At 32.7% G+C, this 23,052-nt stretch overlaps 1 protein-coding gene across 7 annotated transcripts in view; it reads left to right on the top strand.

The window, feature by feature from the left end:
- Nucleotides 1–23,052, top strand: part of LOC128773888 (lysine-specific demethylase 6A-like) — a 193,092-nt gene that overhangs the window by 104,872 nt on the left and 65,168 nt on the right. For 3 of the 7 annotated variants that reach the window (XM_053891928.1, XM_053891929.1, XM_053891932.1), the window contains exons 7-14: nucleotides 4,239–4,293; nucleotides 6,704–6,738; nucleotides 14,338–14,431; nucleotides 16,038–16,164; nucleotides 21,018–21,116; nucleotides 21,241–21,460; nucleotides 21,975–22,109; nucleotides 22,669–22,824. In XM_053891928.1, coding sequence (XP_053747903.1) covers nucleotides 4,239–4,293; nucleotides 6,704–6,738; nucleotides 14,338–14,431; nucleotides 16,038–16,164; nucleotides 21,018–21,116; nucleotides 21,241–21,460; nucleotides 21,975–22,109; nucleotides 22,669–22,824 — 921 coding nt within the window. The remainder of the gene's footprint in view (nucleotides 1–4,238; nucleotides 4,294–6,703; nucleotides 6,739–14,337; nucleotides 14,432–16,037; nucleotides 16,165–21,017; nucleotides 21,117–21,240; nucleotides 21,461–21,974; nucleotides 22,110–22,668; nucleotides 22,825–23,052) is intronic. The other 4 variants (XM_053891931.1, XM_053891933.1, XM_053891930.1 and 1 more) reach the window with 2 other exon arrangements.

Below are 23,052 nucleotides of genomic sequence, written 5' to 3' on the forward strand. Positions count from 1 at the left end.
TCACGTTGTTGCAAATGGCAAGATTTCAGTTTTTTTTTTTAATTGCTGAGTAATATTCCTTTGTGTATATATACACACACCACATGTTCTTCATCTGTTAATCAGTTGGTAGACATTTGGGATATTTCCATACTTTGGCTATTGTTGGTAGCACTGCTATAAACACTGGGGTGCATGTGCCCCTTTGGAACAGTACAGCTGTATCCTTTGGATAAATACCTAATAGTGCAATTTCTGGGCCATAGGGCAGTTCTATTTATTATTTTTTGAGGAACCTCCATACAGTTTTCCAGAGGGACTGCACCATTTTGCATTCCCACCAACTGCAAAAAGGATTCCTGTTTCTCTGCATCTTTGCCAACATGTATTGTTGCCTGAGTTGTTCATTGTAACCATTCTGACGGGTTTGAGGTAATACCTCATTGTGGTTTTGATTTCTGTTTCCTTGGTAATGAATGACGTTAAGCATCTTTTCATGTGTCTGTTAGCCATCTTGATGTCTTCTTTGGAAAAGTGCTTGTTCATATCTTTTGCCCATTTCTGCATTGTATTATATTTTGTGTGTGTTGAGTTTGGGAAGTTCTTTATAGATAGATTTTGGGTATTAACCCTTTATCTGATATGTTATTTGCAAGTGTCTTCTCCCATTCTCTTGTTGCCTTTCAATTTGGTTGGTTGTTCCTTTGCTGTGCAGAAGCTTTTTATTTTGATGAGGTTCCAGTAGTTCATTTTTGCTTTTGTTTCCCTTGCCTCTGGAGACATGTGGAGTAAGAAGTTACCATGGCTGAGGTCAGAGTAGTTGCTTCCTGTTTATTCCTGTAGGATTTTGATGGTTTCCTGCCCCCTGCCTCCCACCCCCCAAATTGGGTCCTCGAACCATTTTGAATTTATTTTTGTGAATGTGGTCTACTTTCATTCTTCCACATGATCCTGTCCATTTCTCTTAGCATCTTTTGCTTAAGAGACTGTCTTTTTGGGGCACCTGGGTGGCTCAGTTGGTTAAGTGTCCGACTTCGACTCAGGTCATGATTGCATAGTTCGTGAGTTTGAGCTCTGCATAGGAGTCTGTGCTGACAGGCCTGGAGCCTGCTAAGGATTCTCTCTCTTTCTCTTTCTCTCTCTCTGCCCCTCTCCTGCTTGTACCTTGTTTCTCTCTCCCTTCCTCCCTCCCTTCTTCCCTCTCTCTCCCCTCTCATAAATAAACATTTAAAAAAGGTTTTGTGTTTTTTTTTAAAGGAAAGATTTAAAGAACCCTTTTTCTCCCTGGTACTCTTTATGTTTTGTCAAAGATTAGTTGGCCATATATTTGTGGGTCCTTTTTGGGTTCTCTGTTCTATTCCGTTGATCTGTGTGTCTGTTTTTGTGCCAGTGTCATACTGTCTTGATCATTATAGCTTTAGTAATACAGGTGAAGGTGTGGGATTGTGATGCCTCCAGCTTTGATTTTCTTTTTCAACATTGCTTTGGCTTTTTGTGGTGTTTTGTAGTTCCATACAAATTTTAGGATTGTCTTAGCTCTGAAGAATGCTGGTGTTATTTTGATAAGGATAACTGATTTTGCACATCTGTAATGACTAATGTCAAGCATCTTGTGTTTATTGACCATTTGTTTATCTTTATAGTAATGTCTACTCAAATTTTTGGCTTATTTTTAAATTGGGTCCTTTGTTTTCTTGTTGAGTAGTTTTTGGGTTTTTTAAAATAAAATATGGATATTAATCACTTATCAGATCTATGATTTGCAGATAGTGTCTCCCTTTCTGTGGGTTTTCTTTTCACTGTCTTTTCAAGCATAGAAGTTCTTTAATTTTCAAGAAGGCCAATTTATTTTTTTCTATTGTTGTCTATGCTTTTGATGTGATAGTTGAGAAATTACCATATCCACTGTTTTTCTATATATCTTCTAACATTTTTATAGTTGTTAAATTAACATCTCTAATGTATTTCATGTTAATTTTTGTGTATGGTAGAAGATAGGGTTCAACTTCTTTTTTCTTTATGTAGATAGCCCATTTACCAAGCGCTATTTGTGGAAAGGTTTGTCTACATACCGTTTAGAAGCCTAATAGGCCTATAATACCATAGTGTTTCTATCATTGATGCTATGTATTATTTGGTTACACTATCAGATAGCAAATATTGTTTTTATGCATAAATGGGGCTGGTTGAAGAATTCCAATGATTCCACATTGATTCTACATAGAAGTGTAGTTCTTAAAACTTGCTAAATATTTTTTCACACAGAAGATAATAGTTTGAACTGCATGTACAGCTTGGCATTTGAAACTTGAAGTAATCAGTATGTCTCATAATTTTAGATACATGCATTTTAAGTATGAATGGCATTTTTATAGTTGATTTTTAAAAATAACTTGTCCTTAGGTTATTTAATGGCTGATTATTTTAATTGATTATTTAGCTGTTTATTTTAATGTTGAAAAATTAATGAACGTTGTGAAAAATGAATGTACGTTTGTGGTAATAGTTGCTAGGATGGTCAAAATGGGGTCTGTTTTTCTTTTAACTTCAAAAAATTCAAGTGTTTTACTATTTTCTATTAAGTAGTTTGTATATGTGATGTTTATAGCAATAAGTATTAAGTGTCTTATATTACTTAGTGTTTTAGTAATAATTAATTTTGTCATGTTTAATGTTACCTGTGTATTTAGTATTTGCATATAGATGAATGATTTGTATATGATATCTAATACTATTATATACCATATATCATTTATACATTATTGTGTTATAGAGTGTTAGCTAATATTAGTAAACTAATGTTTTAATAAGATTATTTTATAGATCTAATAACAGTATATATTAGATCTGTACCTAGCCCAACTTACAAATGTGTCTACAATAGAGTTACAATTGTATTTACATTATGTGTTACCCTTACTTGATATAATGAGAAATAGAGCTGTATGTCATGTTACATTTTTAATGTATAATGAATGATTATACATATTTACACACAATTTACATGTTGTTTAAAAGGTTAGTAATATAATTCACAGATTAATTTCAACATGGGTTGTTCAATGTATGTTGTGTTACTCTTATAATTTGTTGAAATACAGATATAAAGGCAGATGTATTTTGTTTTTCAAGATAATTCTCAGAATTTTCTGATTTCTAAATTTTGTTTCATTTTTATGTTTTTTTAATTAGTTTTTTTCTTTTTAAGAGAGAGGGTAGGTGGGGCAGAAAGAGAATCTCAAGCTGGCTTCACACTCAGAGCAGAGCTCGACGTACAGGGCATGGTTTTATTACCATGAGAGTGTGACATGAGCTGAAATCAAGAGTTGAATACTTAACTGACTGAGCCACGCAGGTGCCCTCAAGTTTTGTTTTGAAGTAATATTTTAAAATCTTTTATGTTGTTAATAGTTTTCAGATTTTTATATAATGAATTGAAAAACATGTTTTATATGTAGGAACACCTGGGTGGCTCAGAAGGTTAAACGTCTGAATTCTGCTCAGGTCATGATCTCACAGCTCTTGAGTTTGAGCTCCACAGAGGGCTTGCTGCTGTAACTGCATAGAGCCCACTTCAGATTCCTTAGTCTCCCTGTCTGCCCCTTTCCCTGCTGTCTCTTTCAAAAATGAATAAAACATTAAAAAAAAAAAAAAACCCACATTTTTATTTAAGCATGTCTGTAACAGTTTTTTTTACTTGAATACTGAAATAGTTTTTTTTTTCATCTAATAAAGACTGACACAGAATATGTAGACCAAGTTCTTTTTTTGCCGACACATTTTTCATTTTTTTTTTTTTTTTAATTTTTTTTTTTTCAACGTTTTTTATTTTTTATTTTTGGGACAGAGAGAGACAGAGCATGAACGGGGGAGGGGCAGAGAGAGAGGGAGACACAGAATCGGAAACAGGCTCCAGGCTCAGAGCCATCAGCCCAGAGCCTGACGCGGGGCTCGAACTCACGGACCGCGAGATCGTGACCTGGCTGAAGTCGGATGCTTAACCGACTGCGCCACCCAGGCGCCCCCACATTTTTCATTTTTAAATATCTGTTGGGAATAAATAACTTGATAACACTTTCCTTTTCATAACAGGTTTTGAATGACAGTAATTTTTTCTTTTTGGTTGGCTGTTATGTTTTAGGTTTGTAACATCTTCTAATTACTATATGTTAAAAAACCTTAAAATGCCCAAACTATAAAAATTGATATTATGCAATTCTAAGTATAGTCCATTAATATTTTTTGCCTTCCTCTCACAGCATTTTCAGTTAGCTTTGATTGACTGTAATCCCTGTACTTTGTCCAGTGTTGAAAGTAAGTATTTGTAAGTACAGTAGTTCTTTTGTCTTTTTTAGGAATCTGATATTCATAGGAACTTTCAAATTATGACCCTAAATACTTTTTCAAATCTATATTTTTGTTTTTGTGGGTTACTGAGAATAAAATGGAGGAGCACAAGCCTGTGTCAAAGACATTGAGACAGGTGATTTAGGTAGGTGGTTCTTGTTGAACAAATAGTGTTATATGGTGATTGCTGGTGTTGTGCTAGGGATCATTAGTAGTGGTCTTGCATTATTTAAATGGAAAAATGATTTCTCTTCCTTTTAATATTTTTGTGGGTTTGAATACTCCACAGGCCATGACTATTTGACACTGTTACTTGTGCCTGTAAAATTGGGAATGTCTTAAGTTTTCAAAGGAAAGTTAAAAAAGAAAACAAATATTCTATTTTAAATCAGAAATGTATAGTTTCTTTGAATGGGTATATACTACATATTGGTTTTAGAAATAGTGAATGGATGTGTACAATTAGTATTTCAAAAAGAATTAGGGGATACAGAAGTTTCATATATGATTGTTCTTTGAGATATAGTTCTTCTGGTATTCCAAAAATTTGAGTTTAAATTTCAAGACCATTTGACACTTGTCCAAATTTTAGTCTGTATAATTGAGAAATGCCAGGAGCATTTGCAATTTTTGTTTATGTTCCTCCTTCAAAGTACATTTAAGAATGAAATATGTTGTAGAGGATAATGTTATACCTTGTGCAGTTGTGAGGATCTGAGACTAAAATCTGGGAAAAGTTTAGATGGTATTAGGTAGGGTACAAGTTAGCTTGAACTTTTCTTCCCTTACCTTTTATTAGATAGAATGAAGATTGGGAAATTGAGAAACAGATTTTCCATGTCTTTACCTTATTTTTTACTCTTAATCCTGGTTCCCTCCAATCATGCAGTGCGATGTGATTAGTGGTAACTGGACATGGCATTGTAAGGAGAGCTACCTTAGGAAAGGTCATCAAAGAGGAAAAAAAATCTCTGAACATATAAAATAAAGATTTTAGCTTATAAAATATCTTCCCCTGTGAAATGCCTTAGCCTATAAGGTAAATCTATAAAACAAAAGATCTCTTTACAGAATAATATAACTTATAAAATAAATATTGTTTGTTATTGTCATTAGATTTTTTTCTTTATTTTGTTCTGTTGTTATCTTGGCAATAGTATTTTTATCTTCTCTAGGAAGATGTTTTTATTCTACCTGGATGGTGATTAAGATGTAATATGTAACCTCACATGTAGACCAGTAACTTTGTACCAAAATGTTGTTTGATTTTAATTATCTCTCATGGAATGTTCTCCAGTACTAGATAGCTGGGGACTTATTAACTGAGAATTTTCCATACCTTCAAAACTAACTGAAACAATCTTTAAAGCCAACTTTAAGAATTTTTAATTTTTTAATGCTTCCTAGAAAGAATTTTACCTTTTTCCTATTCCATGAGAGAAAAGGAAGGGAAGCAGAAGGAAAGGAGAGAAAAAGAGATGTCTTAGTACTTTTTTTCCTAAGGCAAATGTCATCTGTGAGACTTTTCTTAAAATTCACATACATAAATATTTTGTATATAACTTTGAAAGACTATCCTGCTTAGAATCTAAACAACAACAAAAAAAGACATTTTCCATCAGAAAAATAAAAACCATGAATACAAAAATCTAAATTTTGTATGTAATTTTTATAGTTTTGTTTTATTGATTCATGACCCTCACTAAGTTATTTAATGCTCTGGTGAGTGGGAATTAGGCAACTGGAAGAACTCTAATAAAGGGAAGCAAAAATGGTGTTCTACCTTTTTTGATTTTTCAGCTATTTTTATTTTCTAACCTTGCTTTTTAGATGATTCGACTTTTTTTTCTTCTTTAAATAAAAACTACCTAATTCTGAAAAACTGAAAACTCATTTCCCCTATTTTTAATATTTTCCTCCTATTTTGCTAATATTGCCCTGACCAATACTTAAAAGGAAAAATTGTTAATGAGATTTTCTGTTAAAGAGTAACTTGTATATTTTGGAAAACATGTCTTAATTAAATGACTGTTTTTAAGGTAAAAATTTGAGAATATTGCATGGATGATATATACATTTAAAATCTTAAATTTACATACTATTGATTTGAGCTTCATGTAGTATTTATTGTTGAATTTTCATGTTCATAATGTAAAAGTTTTTCTGGAGTTTTAATAATGACTAATATTTTCTTGACATTCTTATGATTTTTAGCAGATTAATTTGCGTGTTGTTAAAGTAAACACAAAAGATAATCTAAATCAGATTTCTAATCTTTAGTTTTAGCGTTTCCTTGTATTTGATAATTTTCTATATTTTTGTTTATTACCTGAAATCAACTGTATTATAATTAATTCTTTTCCATGATCCTTTGTAGTTCAATTTCATATTGCCCACTTGTATGAAATCCAGGTAAGTGCTTTAACGTACTATATTTAAAAAAGGAACCAGATCTAATAACAATCTTCTTCATGCTTTAAGTGAAGTGAATTCTATAAACCATGCTTTAAATGAAATGTTAGTCGAGTTCTGAGTATATACTCCTGCATATATTTTATATATATGTATTTATACTCATTACCTGTGTTTGCAATTTTGCTCAGTGAAAAAATAATACAAGAGAAATGAAGGTATTTGAGGTTTGTATTCAATATGTGTATAGTGTTTGTTACTACCTTCAACTCACTATAATTTAATAAATTTCCCCAAACACTCTGCTTGCTGTATACTAGAAACTGTCCTTTAATATGATTTGCGTCTAAACTTCAATCATTTGCATGCTGTGAAATGACTATACTTAAGAATGCCATTCTGATATTAATATCTAATTTACTTTTCAAAATACTTGTGGATAATTGTAACTATTTTCTTAGAATAGTTTCCTCTGTTTTTCTATAATATTGAAATACCTTTTAAAGGTCTTATTATTTGTAATACACCCTATAGTCACACTGATGTTATTACCATTACTTCAAGGTGGGTATTTTAATCTGTTTCAGTCTAATTTTAGAATATTTTGTGTGTGTCAGATTTTGTTTGGTGGTTGGAGAACATACAAATTTACAGTCTGTGGTAGAATATCAGGACGTTGAGAGGAGCCTGAAAAAATACAGACTATATCCAGAATATGAGCAGTGGAATAATAGTGATTGCATTTCAGTTGTGAGATACAGTGCACATATAATAGCTTTTCAGGAAGGAGAAAATAAAACACTTCATAGAGTAAAATTGTGTAAAAGTCTTTCCTTTTGTTTTTAGGCCAAGTATAAAATAATGGAATGAAGACAGGGATTATGCAGAATTATTCTCAAAACAGGAAAGCTGCTGGCATCTTTGATTATTCATATTATAAAATGGATGTAGTAAGATACTTTAAGATATTTTTACCCAGCTTGTGGAGTAACAATCATGGTATAAGGGATTTTAAGAAAATTAGCATCAGGTCTCTGTATCTCGTACTCTACCTCTTCCTGACCCCACCACACACACATACCGCAAGTTTCAATATTTACTGAACCAGAGTTGAATCACCTTCAGAGGTAGAATATACTGCTAATCTCAAATTTCTTTTGTTTGGTAAGATGTATGTTGAGAATAGGCAGCCATCATATATGAGTGTCATAGATGAAAATGTTTACTTCTCAACTGAACCTTTGGTGTAAATAGTTTTTCTTCATTGGCTTAGGTTTTCTTTTTAATGTTTATTTTTGAGAAAGATGGAGAGAGAATGAGTAGGGGAGGGGCAGAGAGAGAGAGAGACAGGGAGACATAGAATCTGAAGCAGGCTCCAGGCTCTGAGCTGTCAGCATGGAGTGTGACATGGGGCTCGAACTCAGGAATGACAAGATCATGACCTAGGGTGAAGCTGGACTCTCAACCAACTGAGCCACCCCGTGCATTGGCTTTTGAAAACACATTTTTTAATCCTTTGATATATGGAAAGTCTCTTATAATCATTCGTGCATATTAGGATATTAAAGTTATATTTATTTCATTGCAGTTTTCAAAGATGAAACACATGAATTTTAATCCTGAGTAATCAGTAAAGTTACAGAATTTTACCATTTGAATCTTTTAAAATTAGACTATATCTTTTACTAAATTGTGTACTATGATTAGTTAAGGCTTCTCTGAGCAGGACCTATTTGAAATATGCTTGAATAAACATAGGGAGAATAAACATAAGAGAATGGTGTGTGTGTGTGTGTGTGTGTGTGTGTACATGTATATGTATTTTAATTTAATTTTTAATTTACATCCAAATCAGTTAGCATATAATGCAATGTTTTCAGGAGTCAATTCCAGTGATTCATCCCCTATGTATAACACTCAGTGCTCATCCTGTCAAGGGTCTTCCTTAATGCCCCTTATAGCCCCTCCAGCAACCCTGTTTGTCCTCTCTATTTAAGAGTCTCTTATGTTTTGTCCCTCTTCCTATTTTTATATTATTTTTGCTTCCCTTTCCTTATGTTCATCTGTTTTGTGTCTTCAGTTTCACATGAGTGAAGTCGTATACCTGACTTTCTCAGTGATTACTTTTGTTTAGCATAATATCCTCTAGTTCCATCCATGTTGTTTCAAATGGCAAGCTTTTATTCTTTTTGATTGCTGAGTAATACTCCATTGTGTGTGTGTGTGTGTGTGTGTGTGTGTGTGTGTGTGTGTAATATATATGCACACACATATATGTATGTATATATATACAATATATATATATTTGTATGTATATATATATACAATATATACACACACACAATACACACATCTTCACATCTTCTTTATTCATCTGATGACTTTTGAGCTCTTTCACAATAGAGTATATTTAAGTTTGTGTGGGTGAGTGTGTGTAGCCATATTCCAGTTAGATGTCAGCAACTGGAAGCACTGATAAACTATAAGTTTGAAACATGAAAATCAAAAGAAAGGCAGAATGGAGACAGTGCTGACCTCCAATGCCCATTTTGTTAAATGTATTTATAATGGCATTGTCGTCTAGTCCTTTTCTTTTTGTATTTTTAAGTGGTTATTGGTCTTGTAGGCACACTCACTGAATTTTTTAGTAGTTTTTAAAGTTCTTAAATGCATACTCTGTCAAATCTCCAAATAAAGATAATATTGTTTTTTTCTTGACCCATTTATAGTAATTGGCATGTGTTTCTATTCCATAATTTTAATTATGTAACTGTAGTATTTCATAGTGTTTCCTTTCCAGTTGGCTTCTTTCCTTGAGTAATGTGCATTTAACTTTTCTTCATGATTTCATGACTGGATAACTCATTTATATTTAGCAATGAGTAATATTTCATTGTGTGGATGTATTACAGTTACTTGTACATTCACCCTGTGAAGGACATCATAGTTGCCAATATTAATGAAGTTGCTATAATCACTTTGGCTTCTCATAAATGCCCTTTATCAGTTTTATTTTTTATTTTTACTTTTTTCAGTATATGAAATTTATTGTCAAATTGGTTTCCATACAACACCCAGTGCTCATCCCAAAAGATGCCCTCTTCAGTGCCCATCACCTCCCCTCCCCTCCCTCCCACCCCCCATCAACACTCAGTTTGTTCTCAGTTTTTAAGAGTCTCTTATGCTTTGGCTCTCTCCCACTCTAACCTCCTTTTTTTTTTTTTCCTTCCCCTCCCCCATGAGTTTCTGTTAAGTTTTGTCAGGATCCACATAAGAGTGAAAACATATGGTACCTGTCTTTCTCTGTATGGCTTATTTCACTTAGCATCACACTCTCCAGTTCCATCCACGTTGCTACAAAGGGCCATATTTCATTCTTTCTCATTGCCACGTAATACTCCATTGTGTATATAAACCACAATTTCTTTATCCATTCATGAGTTGATGGACATTTAGGCTCTTTCCATAATTTGGCTATTTTTGAGAGTGCTGCTACCCTTTATCAGTTTTAAAGTAGTTCCCTTATATTCCTAATTTTTTAAATGGTTTTTATCATGAAAAGGTACAGAATATTGTGAAACAGTTTTGAATTTTGTTTAAAAGTACTGAATTTTTAAATTCGTCTCCTGCTCGTAGAGCTCCTCATGTATTCCTTTTAAGTTTATTCCTTGACCCTTTATTCTACCTTTATATCTTTGAATATGGATTCTAGATACCTTCTATAAATAGAGTCATGCAGTATTTGTCCTTTTGTGTTTTACTTGTTTCAGTTATCATTACCCTCAAGATTCATCCATGTTGTAGCATGTATCAGAACTTCATTACTATTTATGACTGAATAATATATTTTGTTTTCATTCTTCTTTGGGTGGACATTTAGGTTATTTCTATCTAGTAGCAATTGTGAATAGTAAAGCTGCTATAAAGATTTGTGTACAAATATATGAGACCCTGTTTTCAGTGTTCAGATGTATATACCTATAAGAATTGCTGGGTCTTATGGTAAATTTATGTTTAATCTTTTTGAGGAGCCACGGTGACTGCACCATTGTCTACACACAAAACATACAACACACAGGGTTCACATTTCTCCACATCTTGCCAACGCTGGTTATTTTCTATATTTTTGCCCTTCATAATGGTTGTGAAATTGCATTTTATTATGATACTGATGTGCATTTCCCTGTTAACTAGTGGTTTTGATGGGTTTTTTTTTTTTTTTTCCATGTGCTTATTGGACATGTGCATACCTTGTTGGTGAAATATTTATTCAGGTCCTCTGATCATTTGTCAGTGGGTTGTTTGATATTGTTATTGACTTGTTAGGAGTTTTTTTTATGTCTACTGAATATTAACTATGAGATATCATTTGCAAATATTTTTTCCCATTCTTTGTGTTTTCAGTTTCTTCTGTGGATTTTAATTGTCTTCAATAGTGTCTTTTCATGTACAAAAGTTTTGGTCTTTTAAAAAAATTTTTAATGTTTTATTATTTATTTTTGAGAGAGAGAGAGGAGAGAGAGAGACAGCAGGCATGAGCAGGGTGGGTTTGAAGGAGAGGGAGACACAGAATCCAAAGCAGGCTCCAGGCTCCGATCTGTGAGCACAGAGCCTGATACAGGGCTCAAACTGGGGAGCCATGAGATCATGACCTGAGCTGAAGTCAGATGCTTAATTGAGTCATCCAGGAGCCCCTTAATTTTGTAAATAAAGTCCGGTTTCTCTGCATATATTCTCAGTCCCTTCTGGTGTTTTTGTTTTTTATTTTTTGAACCTTTATTTATTTTTGAGACAGAGGGAGATAGAGCATGAATGGGGGAGGGTCAGAGAGAGTGAGACACAGAATCTGAAACAGGCTCCAGGCTCTGAGCTGTCAGCACAGAGCCCAACGCAGGGCTCGAACTCACAGACTGCAAGATCATGACCTGAGCTGAAGTCGGCTGCTCAACTGGCTAAGCCACCCAGGCGCCCCAGAGAATTCTGGTGGGTTTTTTAATTAGAAATTCCAGATTGGCCTACTGATTCCTTGCAATTTTTGTAAAAATCCCAATAGAATTTTTTTTACAGGTATAGAAAGAATGATTCTTTTTTTAAATTAATTTTTAAGTGTTTATTTATTTTTGGGTAGGAAAGCACAACCAAGGGAGGGGCAGAGAGAGAGGGAGAGAGAAAATCTTAAGCAGGCTCCACAGTCAGTGCAGAGCCTGATGAGGGGCTTAGACTCACAACCATGAGATCATGACATGAGCCGACGTTGGACACTTAATCGACTGAGCCACGCAGGTGCCTCAGAAGAATGACTTTCTAATTCTAGTGGAACTTCTAAAGATCACAAAAAGCCCATTCTTCAGAAAGAAGAGTAGAGCTGAAGTATCACAGTTCCTGATCAGATAACAAGCTAAATTACTGAAAACAATGTGTATCAGTGTAAAGACAAACATAGTTAGACTGTTGGAATGGGATAGAGAGCTTAGAGATAAATCTATGTGGATATGGTCAATGGGTGTTTAATGAGTGCCCAGAATACACAACAAAGAGAGGAGTCTTCAACAGTTGGTGTTAGGAAAACTGAATATCCGTATGTAGAAGAATGGAATTGAACCCATATCCTTTACACAGAAGTCAACAAAAGGGGGATTAAAGACTTAAATGGAAGAGTTAAATTTGTAGAACATTTAAAGAATAAAGGAATAGCGATACTGGTCTTGCCAGTGATTTCATGCATATGACACCAAAAGCACAGGAAACCACCCCCCCCACCCCCCACCCCCCCAGAATCAACGGTTAGGACCACATCGAGTTAAAAGCTTCTAAACAGCAAAAGAAACAACCCACACAGTGAAAAGACAGCCTACATAATGGAAGAAAATATTTGCAAACCATTCATTAATCTAATCTAATAAGGGATTAATCTTGCAAATATATAAAGAACTCCTTTAACTCAACAGCAAAAAATCTATAACTCAATTTCAAAATGGCTTAAGGGTTTGAAGAGAAATTGCTCTGAGGAAGACATGTAAATGGCCAGCAGGTTTATAAAACAATGCTTAATGTCACAAATCCTGAGGGAAATTTAAATCAGAACCACAGTAAGGTATCACTTAAACCTCTCTAGACAGCTGTTATCAGGAAACAAAAGATAGAAAGTGTCGCCAAGGATGTAGAGAAATTGGAACCCTGGTACTCTTCATCAGAAGTCAAAAATGTTGCAGATGCTGTGAAAAACAGGATGAAGATTCCTTTAACAGTTAGGAGTAGAGCTCTACAATAGGGTATACTAAGATAGGGAAACAACTATTGACCTCTTTATAGATAGTGCATTGACACCAATGTGGTGTTTTATACAAGTCTTTTACACTGTTGGTAAATTTATTCTAAATATATTTTTTCTATTTAGTGCTGTTTTAAGTTAAATTTTCTAGAATTCATCTTTGCTGTGTTTTACTAGTGCATAAAATACAATTTGATTATTAATTTTCTATCTAACTTTGCTGAATTTGTGTGTATGCTTGAGGAAGTATGTATCTTTGTATGTATGTATGGACATCTTTGTGGTGTGTATTTTTAAATTTGGTGTGCTTATGTATCTGTATGTGCATATATGACAGAAATAAAAACTGAGGGTTTTTTTTCTCTCCTGAGGTTTTGGTTACCTTTAGTTAGAGAAAAAACTCAAATTTACTAGTTACAGTGTATACATTTATTTGAATTATTCATGTTGTGCTGCTCATTTAAATACAAATAACCTTGAAATGACATTTTCATCCTGTTGTTATACATAAAAAATGACTTAAGTAATTGCTTTTTCAAGTACATTAAAAAGATAATGCTTGGAAGTTTTGTCTTCTTAAAAAGTTATTTTGTTGTTTGGAGGCATTAATAATTTAGTCTGACTAGTATTTTTTGAGGGACAACTGTGGACCGTGGACTCATTTAGGAATTTGGGTGTACCTTGAATATCATGAACTTTGTTTAGATCAAAACTGTGGGAAATAATTATGTTTTTTAAAACATATCTTAATAAGAAATTTTAAGAGTATTTCCTATAAGAAACAATACTGTAAGATTAAAATGTTAACTTTTTCTCTTAGACTTTGTAAAAGATAGTAGCACTTAATGTTTTTGCCTCCTAAGTTGTCTGTATCTTTGAAATTCTTTCCATCTAATAATACATTTGCTAGTAGAATACTCTTAAAGCTTTGTGAATGTTGTTTTGTTATATACAAGGTTGAATTTATTCTATTTGTACCTTTTGAAATATAGCAGATTTTTTAAAACATATTTTGTTGACACTCTGTAATGTTCAAGATTACTTTTATTAGCTGTTAGTTATTTTACAACATAGCTGTCCAGGGTTAAAGAAATACTCCATTAATAAATTAGAGCTTTTTTACATTCAGTTATTTTTTCATTATAGAAACTTTATATTATCTAAATCTTCATGCACTAATTCTTTACAGCATGCATTTTAGTGTTCATATTCTTTCATTACTTGAATAGTTAATTAAATCATGTCATCAATTCCTTATTAAAATCCTTATTTTTGTTTATTAAAGATTTATCATTTTATTCTTCTCAACATCTTGTTTTCTACTTTAGAGGAAATACCATTCTGCAAAGGAAGCCTATGAACAATTGTTGCAGACAGAAAACCTACCAGCACAAGTAAAAGCAATTGTTTTACAACAGTTAGGTATATAAAAATTTATTTATACATTTATTTATAAATCTATTGTAATAGATTTATTATTTATAAATTTGTTTATAAATCTATTATAGATTGCAGTAATTCCAAATTTTGGGTTGGTTGGTGGCAGCAATTGGCACCCTTTGGCCTAGCAGTCCCTTTATATTTAGAATTATATATAAAGATTAATGATGATGTTCATTATTATGTGATTTTATTTAAAATAAATACATACTTTATTTTGTAAATGTTTCTGCATAACTGTATTCCTTTTTTTCTTATGTCCAGAATTGATATATTGAAACCCAGAATCTAACATGATCCATCTCAGTCCAACTAAATAGAATACTTCAGTGCAGCTAGTCCTTTTAAGTTCTCTTGTACTTGATTTTTTGAAAAAAATTGGGAGTACTTCCATGTGCTTATTATTATTAGCACATTATAAAGTTAATTATATTGACATCTTGCACACAGCTAGTGAGTGGTTTTTGAGCCTGCTTTCACAAGCTCTTTCATAGTATGAATTAATGGAAATATCTCACATAAAAATTACAGATTCTATATTTTCCCCAGCATTTCTTATAATCTTATGTTTTTAATAAAATCTAGTGTTCAAAGGTAATATAAGTTAATGTTATTTTATAGAGGATAGAAAGGTATATTCCCTAATGGTTTGTATTGTTAGTTATCTGTCATGTCTGTATTTGATATTTGGGGTGGAGTTTGTATTTGTTTTTACTGTTTGTTTGGTTTGGAGCAAGTGATTCCAAATTATAATCAGTTTATTGACAATATGTATACCTTCATACTGTCATTATTTTATTTGTGTCAGAAGCACTTAAACATAGTTTTACCTAGGTGATATTTTTGCAAAGTTCATTTTATACACTTGAATTGACTAAAACTGAAATGCTTATTTCTGTCAACTTAAATGTTTAACATATCTTATTATGTTCCAGTTTTTCCATTGTCTCTGTAACTGTAGTTCTACACCTGTTTATTCATCAAGCAGTCTATAACTGTTCTTAATGCTCTTTGAACCCCGTTTTCATTTTGTTTTCAATGTCTACAGCCTTGGAGGGTTTTAGTTTGTTGTTTTTGTTCTTGGTCAAACATTGTTATATTTAGGATGTTAATGACAATAACGAGTGTTGGTAAGGTTGTTAAAATTTATTTAACAGTTTTATCTTTGATAAGCTTTTATTTATTCCTTAAAAATAAAAATTGGCTTACTGGATTGTTTTACCCTTCAAAGGAAAAGTAAATTAATGATCTTCATATATTTTTATTATAAATTGGATTTTGATTTTGAATTAAATTTAGAAAAGTCCATATTCCTAATCTAATAAGTTTCAGTGCAGTGCCCAAAATCATTTAAATATCTCTCAGTTCCTAAGGAGGCTTGGTAGCTTTGATTGCTTTTTTGTTTGGTTTGGTTTTGGTTTTGGTTTTTTTAACCTGTAGCTACGTCCCTTATAGTTTGAAATTTGGGAGAAGTCTCATCCAGGATGAATGGATATACAAAAAAGATATTTTATTTGTGTTCATGATACACTAAAAACTGGAAGAATAGTTGAATCATGGGTAAATGCTTATAATCTTTTAATTATAGGATGGATGCATCATAATGTGGATCTGCTGGGAGACAAAGCCACCAAGGAAAGCTATGCTATTCAGTATCTCCAAAAGTCTTTGGAGGCAGATCCTAATTCTGGCCAGTCTTGGTATTTTCTTGGGAGGTGAGACCGGACACTTGGGTTCTGATGCCTAGAGTTAATTTATAATCTTAAATGTTAAACTATGCAATATGTGCTCAGTGACTTTTTATTATAAATACATTATAGTAGAGTCTTGAGAGGTAAAATCTAAATTTAGTGCTTTTAGTAAGAAATTTTTATTTCACTTATCACAGTTTTTATTTTTTACCTTATCTTCATGGTACTTGCATTATTGCTGGTTTTTGAAGTTTTGAAGGATTTTCAAGAGACATCAGGTATTAATCACTAGTATTATTTTTTAATTCAGTATTTAAATTGTGTTCCTTTTGTTGTTTCACTACTTTTTAATGTATTTAATAGGGTTTAATTTTATTCTCACTGATGACCTATAAAAAAGTTATCAGAATAGTTTGAGGTCTCAATTTATTTCACATGAATGAAAGTATTACATTAGGTCTGTCAGGTTCCTTTTCTCAAATTTATAAACTTAATTTAATTGTCGTATTTTGCTTTAATTATAAATTTGACCTGATTCTTTTTTCACAAGGAGTACTTTATTTTGAGGAACTTTGTCATGAAGTCTAATTCAAATTTCATTTTTATGTTAACTTTAGTTTTTATATAATGTATTATTTTTAAATATATAATCAAAAAATTTTTTGACTTATTTATTTGTTTGTTGATTTTGAGAGCATGAGCAGGATTGGGGCAGGGAGAGGGGGAAGAGAGTGAATCCCAAGCAGACTCTGCACTGTCAGTGCAGAGCCCATTGCTGGGCTCAAACTCACAAACTGAGATCATGACCTGAGCTGAAATCAAGAATTAGACACTTAACCTACTGAGCTACACAGGCATCCCTCAAAACATAAAATTTTTACAACTTTTGTGAAGTATATTTATGTCTGAGTGAGATTATTATTAGGTTAGTTTTTTTCTTTAATATTTGATTATCTGTATAGATCATGTATAACAATTAATGGATAAGTCCCTTTTTTAAAATACTTTTTTTCTAATATCCCTAAGGGTTATAAAAGAGTCTAGTTTGAATTGTTTGCAAGATAGAATTTTATGTCCAAGCTTAGTCCCTCTTGTCCACTAGGAGTTCTCCGAAAGAATCTGTATCTTTTCTGTCTGTGTTTTCTAGTGTTGTGCGTTGAAAAAACTGGGTATGTAATAAATGGAATAAGTAAACTAACATACATATGGATTTGGAGCTAACAATTATTACTTTGCACAGTGAATATCTTAATAGTGTCTGTAAAAGAGGCTTATTACTATAAACATTGACTTCTAAAATTGTTTTCTGTATTATATTCTTACTACTTTTTTGATACAAAATAAAATTGCAGCATAACATGCACTATGTATATCTTTTTATTTTGTATTTTTAGTTTTATTTAACATTTATTTAGAAAGGGAGACAGAGCTTGAGTGGGGGAGGGGCAGAGAAAGAAGGAGACAGAATCTGAAGCCGTCTGCCTCCAGGCTCTGAGCTTTTAGCACAGAGCTGGATGCAGGGCTTGAACTGACAAACCTCAAGATCATGACCCGAACCACAGTTGGATGCTTAACCAACTGAGCTACGAGACACCGCTTTGTATACCTGTTTTTAAAAAAGTTACTGTTTCTTTTTTTTTTTTTAATGTTTATTTGGAGACTGAGAGAATATGTGCATAATTGAGTGGGGGACAGGCAGAGATAGAGGGAGAGAGAGAATGCCAAGCAGGCTCCAGGCTTTTAATGCAGAGCCCACTGTGGGCCTTGATGCCATGAAATGTAAAATCATGATCAGAGCCGAAATCAAGAGTTGGACACTTAATCATCTGAGCCATTGTGAGCCCTTATGTTGATCTTTTTAACATAAAGAATTATTTTTTAATCACAGTTAATATGTTAAGAGGATATAATGAAATATGTCAAAATACCGTTTAAATAATGACATACTTTTCCATCTCTTTGAGAGCAGTATTCCACATAGGGCTTTATCCATAGTTACCTTTGAAATATTTGGCAGGGGCTTTATTTTTTTTAGTTTTTATTAAAAGTTATTTTAACATTTATTTATTTATGAGAGAGAAAAAGAGCGTGAGCAGGGGAGGGACAGAGAGCGAGAGGGAGACATAGCACACTCCAGGCTCTGAGCTGTCAGCATAGAACCCGATGCGGGGCTTGACATCATGACCTGAGCCAAAGTTGGATGCTTAACTGCCTGAGCCACCCAGGCACCACAGCATGTGCTTTGTTTTTACCTTTTTTGGATAAGATTATGTGAATGTACAGAATACTTTTTCGAATTCTCAGAAGATATTAACCTTTTTTGGGGTTCAGGATTATCATTTTAGACTGTAATTATTTTTAGTCTGTTGAATTTTTTCTGTAAATTTGCTTCTTTTGCTCTCAGCTACTATTTTCCAATGTATTATTTTTAGTTGACTTTATTGCTACAGAAAGTTAAGTTTTTCAAAATTTATATTTTAAAATTTATGAAAGCTCTGAGTGAGGATCTCATTGTTAGTTAAAATTCATGGGGAGTTGATGACACTAGTATTTTGGGAGATTTTTATTTGTTACCTCTGTATTCGAGGCTGTGTTGCTTGTTGTTTGGAATGTGTATATAAAGTGAGATGGAAATAAGTTAATTCAATTTTATTCACCCTGGTTAATGATTTTGTTAGTAATCTCCCATAGTAACAGAACTGTTAACTTAAGAGTTCAGATGATTAGGCAGCCAACTTCATTTATCCTCTCAATTTACACATGGAGAAAATAAGTCTAGAGTTGCTGGACTCATTTTTTAGAGACTCATTTTCCTTAGGGCTGATTAGCATCACAGAAACAGTGCATTTACTTGGTACTACTTGTTAATGTCAGCCTACCTTAAAGGAACCTAAACAAATTGTATTAGGGGAAAAGTTCTTGGTGATGGCATCCAGACATTGGTTCTTTGGCACATTGTCTTTGTTTTTTGACTTTTAAAAATCCAATATGAAGAATGCAGGTTTCAGAAAATACTTCTGATTTCTCCTGGCATTTAGGCATCTGATAATCTGAAATTCAGTTTTGTTAAAAAAAAAAAAACAAAAACCAAAAAACTTTTCTACTACTATTAACATTACCTGTTTGCAATTACTGCTCTTTTTAATTTTCTGTCCAACACTGGTTTATGCATTCCCTGAAATTGCTTTTCTGCCTCTTTTACTGGTGTTTCTTCTGTTTCTCGCACCACATTTTAGTCATTCTTCAAGTTTATTTCTTCCAGCTGCTTATGTGCACCCAGTGTTCTTAAACTTCTCTTTCATATGGATGAAATCCAAATGAAGATTTCTGACTATAAGAGTTCTGAACTTGTTTCGTATCCACTTGTGTTTACTGAACATTACAAAGATATTCACTAAACCTCTAAATCACCATCTTTTAAAAAAGGTCATTTATCCTTTCTCAAACTAGTACTTTATTCTTTTTTGCATGAATTTACCCTTTGTATTAAACTGAATAAGTTTTAGAAACAGTTATATCTCCTTTAGTACCTGGTGTGAAATCACTGAGTCTTTGATATATCAATCATTTCATGTTACTCTTTTATACAGTTTTCATTATTTTAAGTATAATTCTGGCTCAGGTGTGTGTCCTAGACTCATGGTTTTCTGTTTCAAATTTATTTTCATTGCAGTCTTTAATTTTTTGGTTTAAACATTATTAGAAAATTAATATTTCTATGAAGTGATTTTGGCATGACACTTGCCTTTTTTAAAAGGACAAATTCAGGTTGATCACAGTTGTGTTTTAATTTTTCATCTGAACACAGAGTAATTTTTTTTCTTATATGAAATGTCATCTGTCATCTTTTCTACTGTAATCTGTGGTTCCCAGCCATTAAGATTACGTGGATTAACACAGTTTCGATCAGGAATGGTAGTTCTCAATTTAGAGTGAATGTACAATTAAAGATATTAGAACATTTTTTTTTTTTGCTATTTTGTATTATCCAGTGGCAAGTAAAATTAAACAAATTGTTTCATGGAAACACACACTGAAAACACATACTCCAGCCTCTGAAGAAAACAAATTTTAAAATAAAAGTACTTGTTGATGATTGCTTTTTTTCTTCTCTCTCTCTCTTTTTTGTTGTGATTTCTGTAATGCGTTGAGTTTTCCTTTCCCAGCAGCTAACACAAAGTCCATATACTGCCTTTGCTCTTAATATCTCAAAATTACAGATTTTTAAAACAGAGGATTTAAATGTAAATTATTAAAAATACCTATTAAATTAGTTGTTTAAGATCTTTTTTTGATGTTTTTCATACTCCGTTTGATAATAACTATATTTCAGTTGAACTTTTCATGAATTAAGGAATGGTGTTTCTGTTGTACATTTATAAAGGAAAGTTTAGATGCACCCCTGAAATTATGAACATGTAGGGGTTTTTTTTGTTTTTTAGAGTTATTCTTGTCCTGAAGGAAACATGAATACAAACTATGGATACATATAGAAATACCTCTGTGCTCAACTACAGATTATGGCATTGAGCAAATTTGGGTTGTATGATTTCAATGCTGTTCATTAATGTAATGTGTTACCACTTATAAGAATATAAGAAAGCTCATTTAATAGCAATTTACTACATATTTGTATTACAAATTACTATATAGCAATTTACTATATAGTAATACAAATTACTATATATTTGTATCTGTAAATTCAAATGCACACGTACATATACATGTTAGCTCTTTGGGTTTATTTCCTTTCTGTGGATGTCATTTTGGCAAATGAGTACAGTTAAGTATTAATGGAATAGTTTACATATATGTATATATGTGCTTCTCTCTGTATACCCGTACCCAAATACATACAATTTTTTCCTCCCTTTCAGGTGTTACTCAAGTATTGGGAAAGTTCAGGATGCCTTTATATCTTACAGGCAATCTATTGATAAATCAGAAGCCAGTGCAGACACATGGTGTTCAATAGGGTAAGACTTCTGTATATAAAATTAGTAGTATTTTAATAGATACATGACTTCTTTGAAACACATGTAATATACTGAGTATTGGTATTATATTCTGTTTCAGACAACTTTTTCTTTCTCTTTTTAGCGTGCTCTATCAGCAGCAAAATCAACCTATGGATGCTCTACAGGCCTATATTTGTGCCGTACAATTGGATCATGGGCATGCAGCAGCTTGGATGGACCTAGGTACTCTCTATGAATCCTGCAACCAACCTCAGGATGCCATTAAATGCTACTTAAATGCAACTAGAAGCAAAAGTTGTAATAATACCTCTACACTTGCGGGAAGAATTAAATTTTTACAGGTAAAAATTTGAAGGAGCTTTCTTTAAAACGCCTTTCCATATGATAATTGGCATGAGGAGGGTGGCTAGAAAGTATGTCTGTTTTTTGTTTTCATGTCTAACTTTTTCCCATAATTGTTAACATTTTGTGATATTTTACTTTTCATTTGAAGTAAGAGATACAGTATTTGCAGTGATTTTTTGCATATTTAGTTAGTACACATTAATTTGCATGATTTTTCTGTTATCTACATTTTTAAGTTACAGCATTTAGTGAAAAGAACACAACCATTGTTTTCCACTCTTGTTTGAAATTTCATGAGATCTGTGAAATTTTTGAAAAACAAATTAGCTTTGTTCTGACTCAACACACGTGTATTCTAGTTGCCCTCTTTATATTTAGCATATATACTTAAATCCCCAAATTTAGAATCTATTAAAAAATAAATATCTGTAACATTGAGGAGGATTTAGTGGACTTGCTCTAACTCAAGTAGGCCTGTGTTAAATTTGCTTTTTACATAATTTTTCCTAGGCTCAGTTGTGTAACCTTCCACAAGGTAGTCTACAGAATAAAACTAAATTACTTCCTAGTATTGAGGAGGCGTGGAGCCTACCAATACCCGCAGAGCTTACCTCCAGGCAGGGTGCCATGAACACAGCACAGCAGGTGAGAAGTTGGGTTATCTTCTGTAGGTGCCCAGCTTTAAGGGTTCTTTCCAATCTGCAGTGATCAAACTTATATTACTCAGTGCAGGATTGACTTTTTTTTTTTTTTTTTTTTACATAGCCTTCTAATTTAATTGTGAGGGATTTTAGATCAAGATAAAACTTACTTTGGGGTGCCAGTCTGGCTCAGTCAGAAGAGCATGTGACTCTTGGGATCATGAGGTGAAGGCCCAAATTGGGTGTAGAGATTACCTCCGATATGGGAAAGAACTTGGGTTACCAATTTAAAATTGGTTAAATTAAAAATATGTTCTCATTAATTTCAAAGGGTTTTTTTAAGGGACTATTATACAGTGCTGTATTAAAAAAAAAAAAAAAGTTCTTCAAAAGAAGGTACACATTCCTCCATTAATGATTCATTCAGTTTTGATTTTCATTAATTGCAGTCCATGATGTCCACATAGCTTTAAAAAGTATGCAGCTTGTAAATTTTTTATATTTTGAAGGAATGAATTAAGACTATATGGAACCATACTCTTGTCTTACTTCTGTGATCTTAGGCTTACAAAGGTCATCATCCAAATACTGAACCTGTATTAGGCCTCAGTCAAATACCACTTTCACAGCAGTCCTTGCCAGTACATATGATTACTTCCAGCCAAGTAGATGGCTCATCCAGCCCTGCCAAGAAGAAAAGAACATCTAGTCCAACAAAGGTATATATACATATAGAGAAATGGAAAATCCCAATCAAAAAGGAAGATCTGTGTCTTCTGAAATTTTGCCCTTCATGTATTTTCAACTATCTACATCAGGGAATGAAAAGTTTTTCACTTGTTTTAGTATTATCCAAGCAGTAATTCCTAACCCAGATTTGTAACCATCATTTAAATATAGAAGTTAGGGATAACTTCAATAGTTTTATTCTGTTCATTGGTTTTATG

The sequence above is a fragment of the Panthera pardus genome, unplaced genomic scaffold (genome assembly GCF_024362965.1).
Source record: "Panthera pardus isolate Hobbes unplaced genomic scaffold, ASM2436296v1 HiC_scaffold_27, whole genome shotgun sequence".
Taxonomy (NCBI): domain Eukaryota; kingdom Metazoa; phylum Chordata; class Mammalia; order Carnivora; family Felidae; genus Panthera; species Panthera pardus.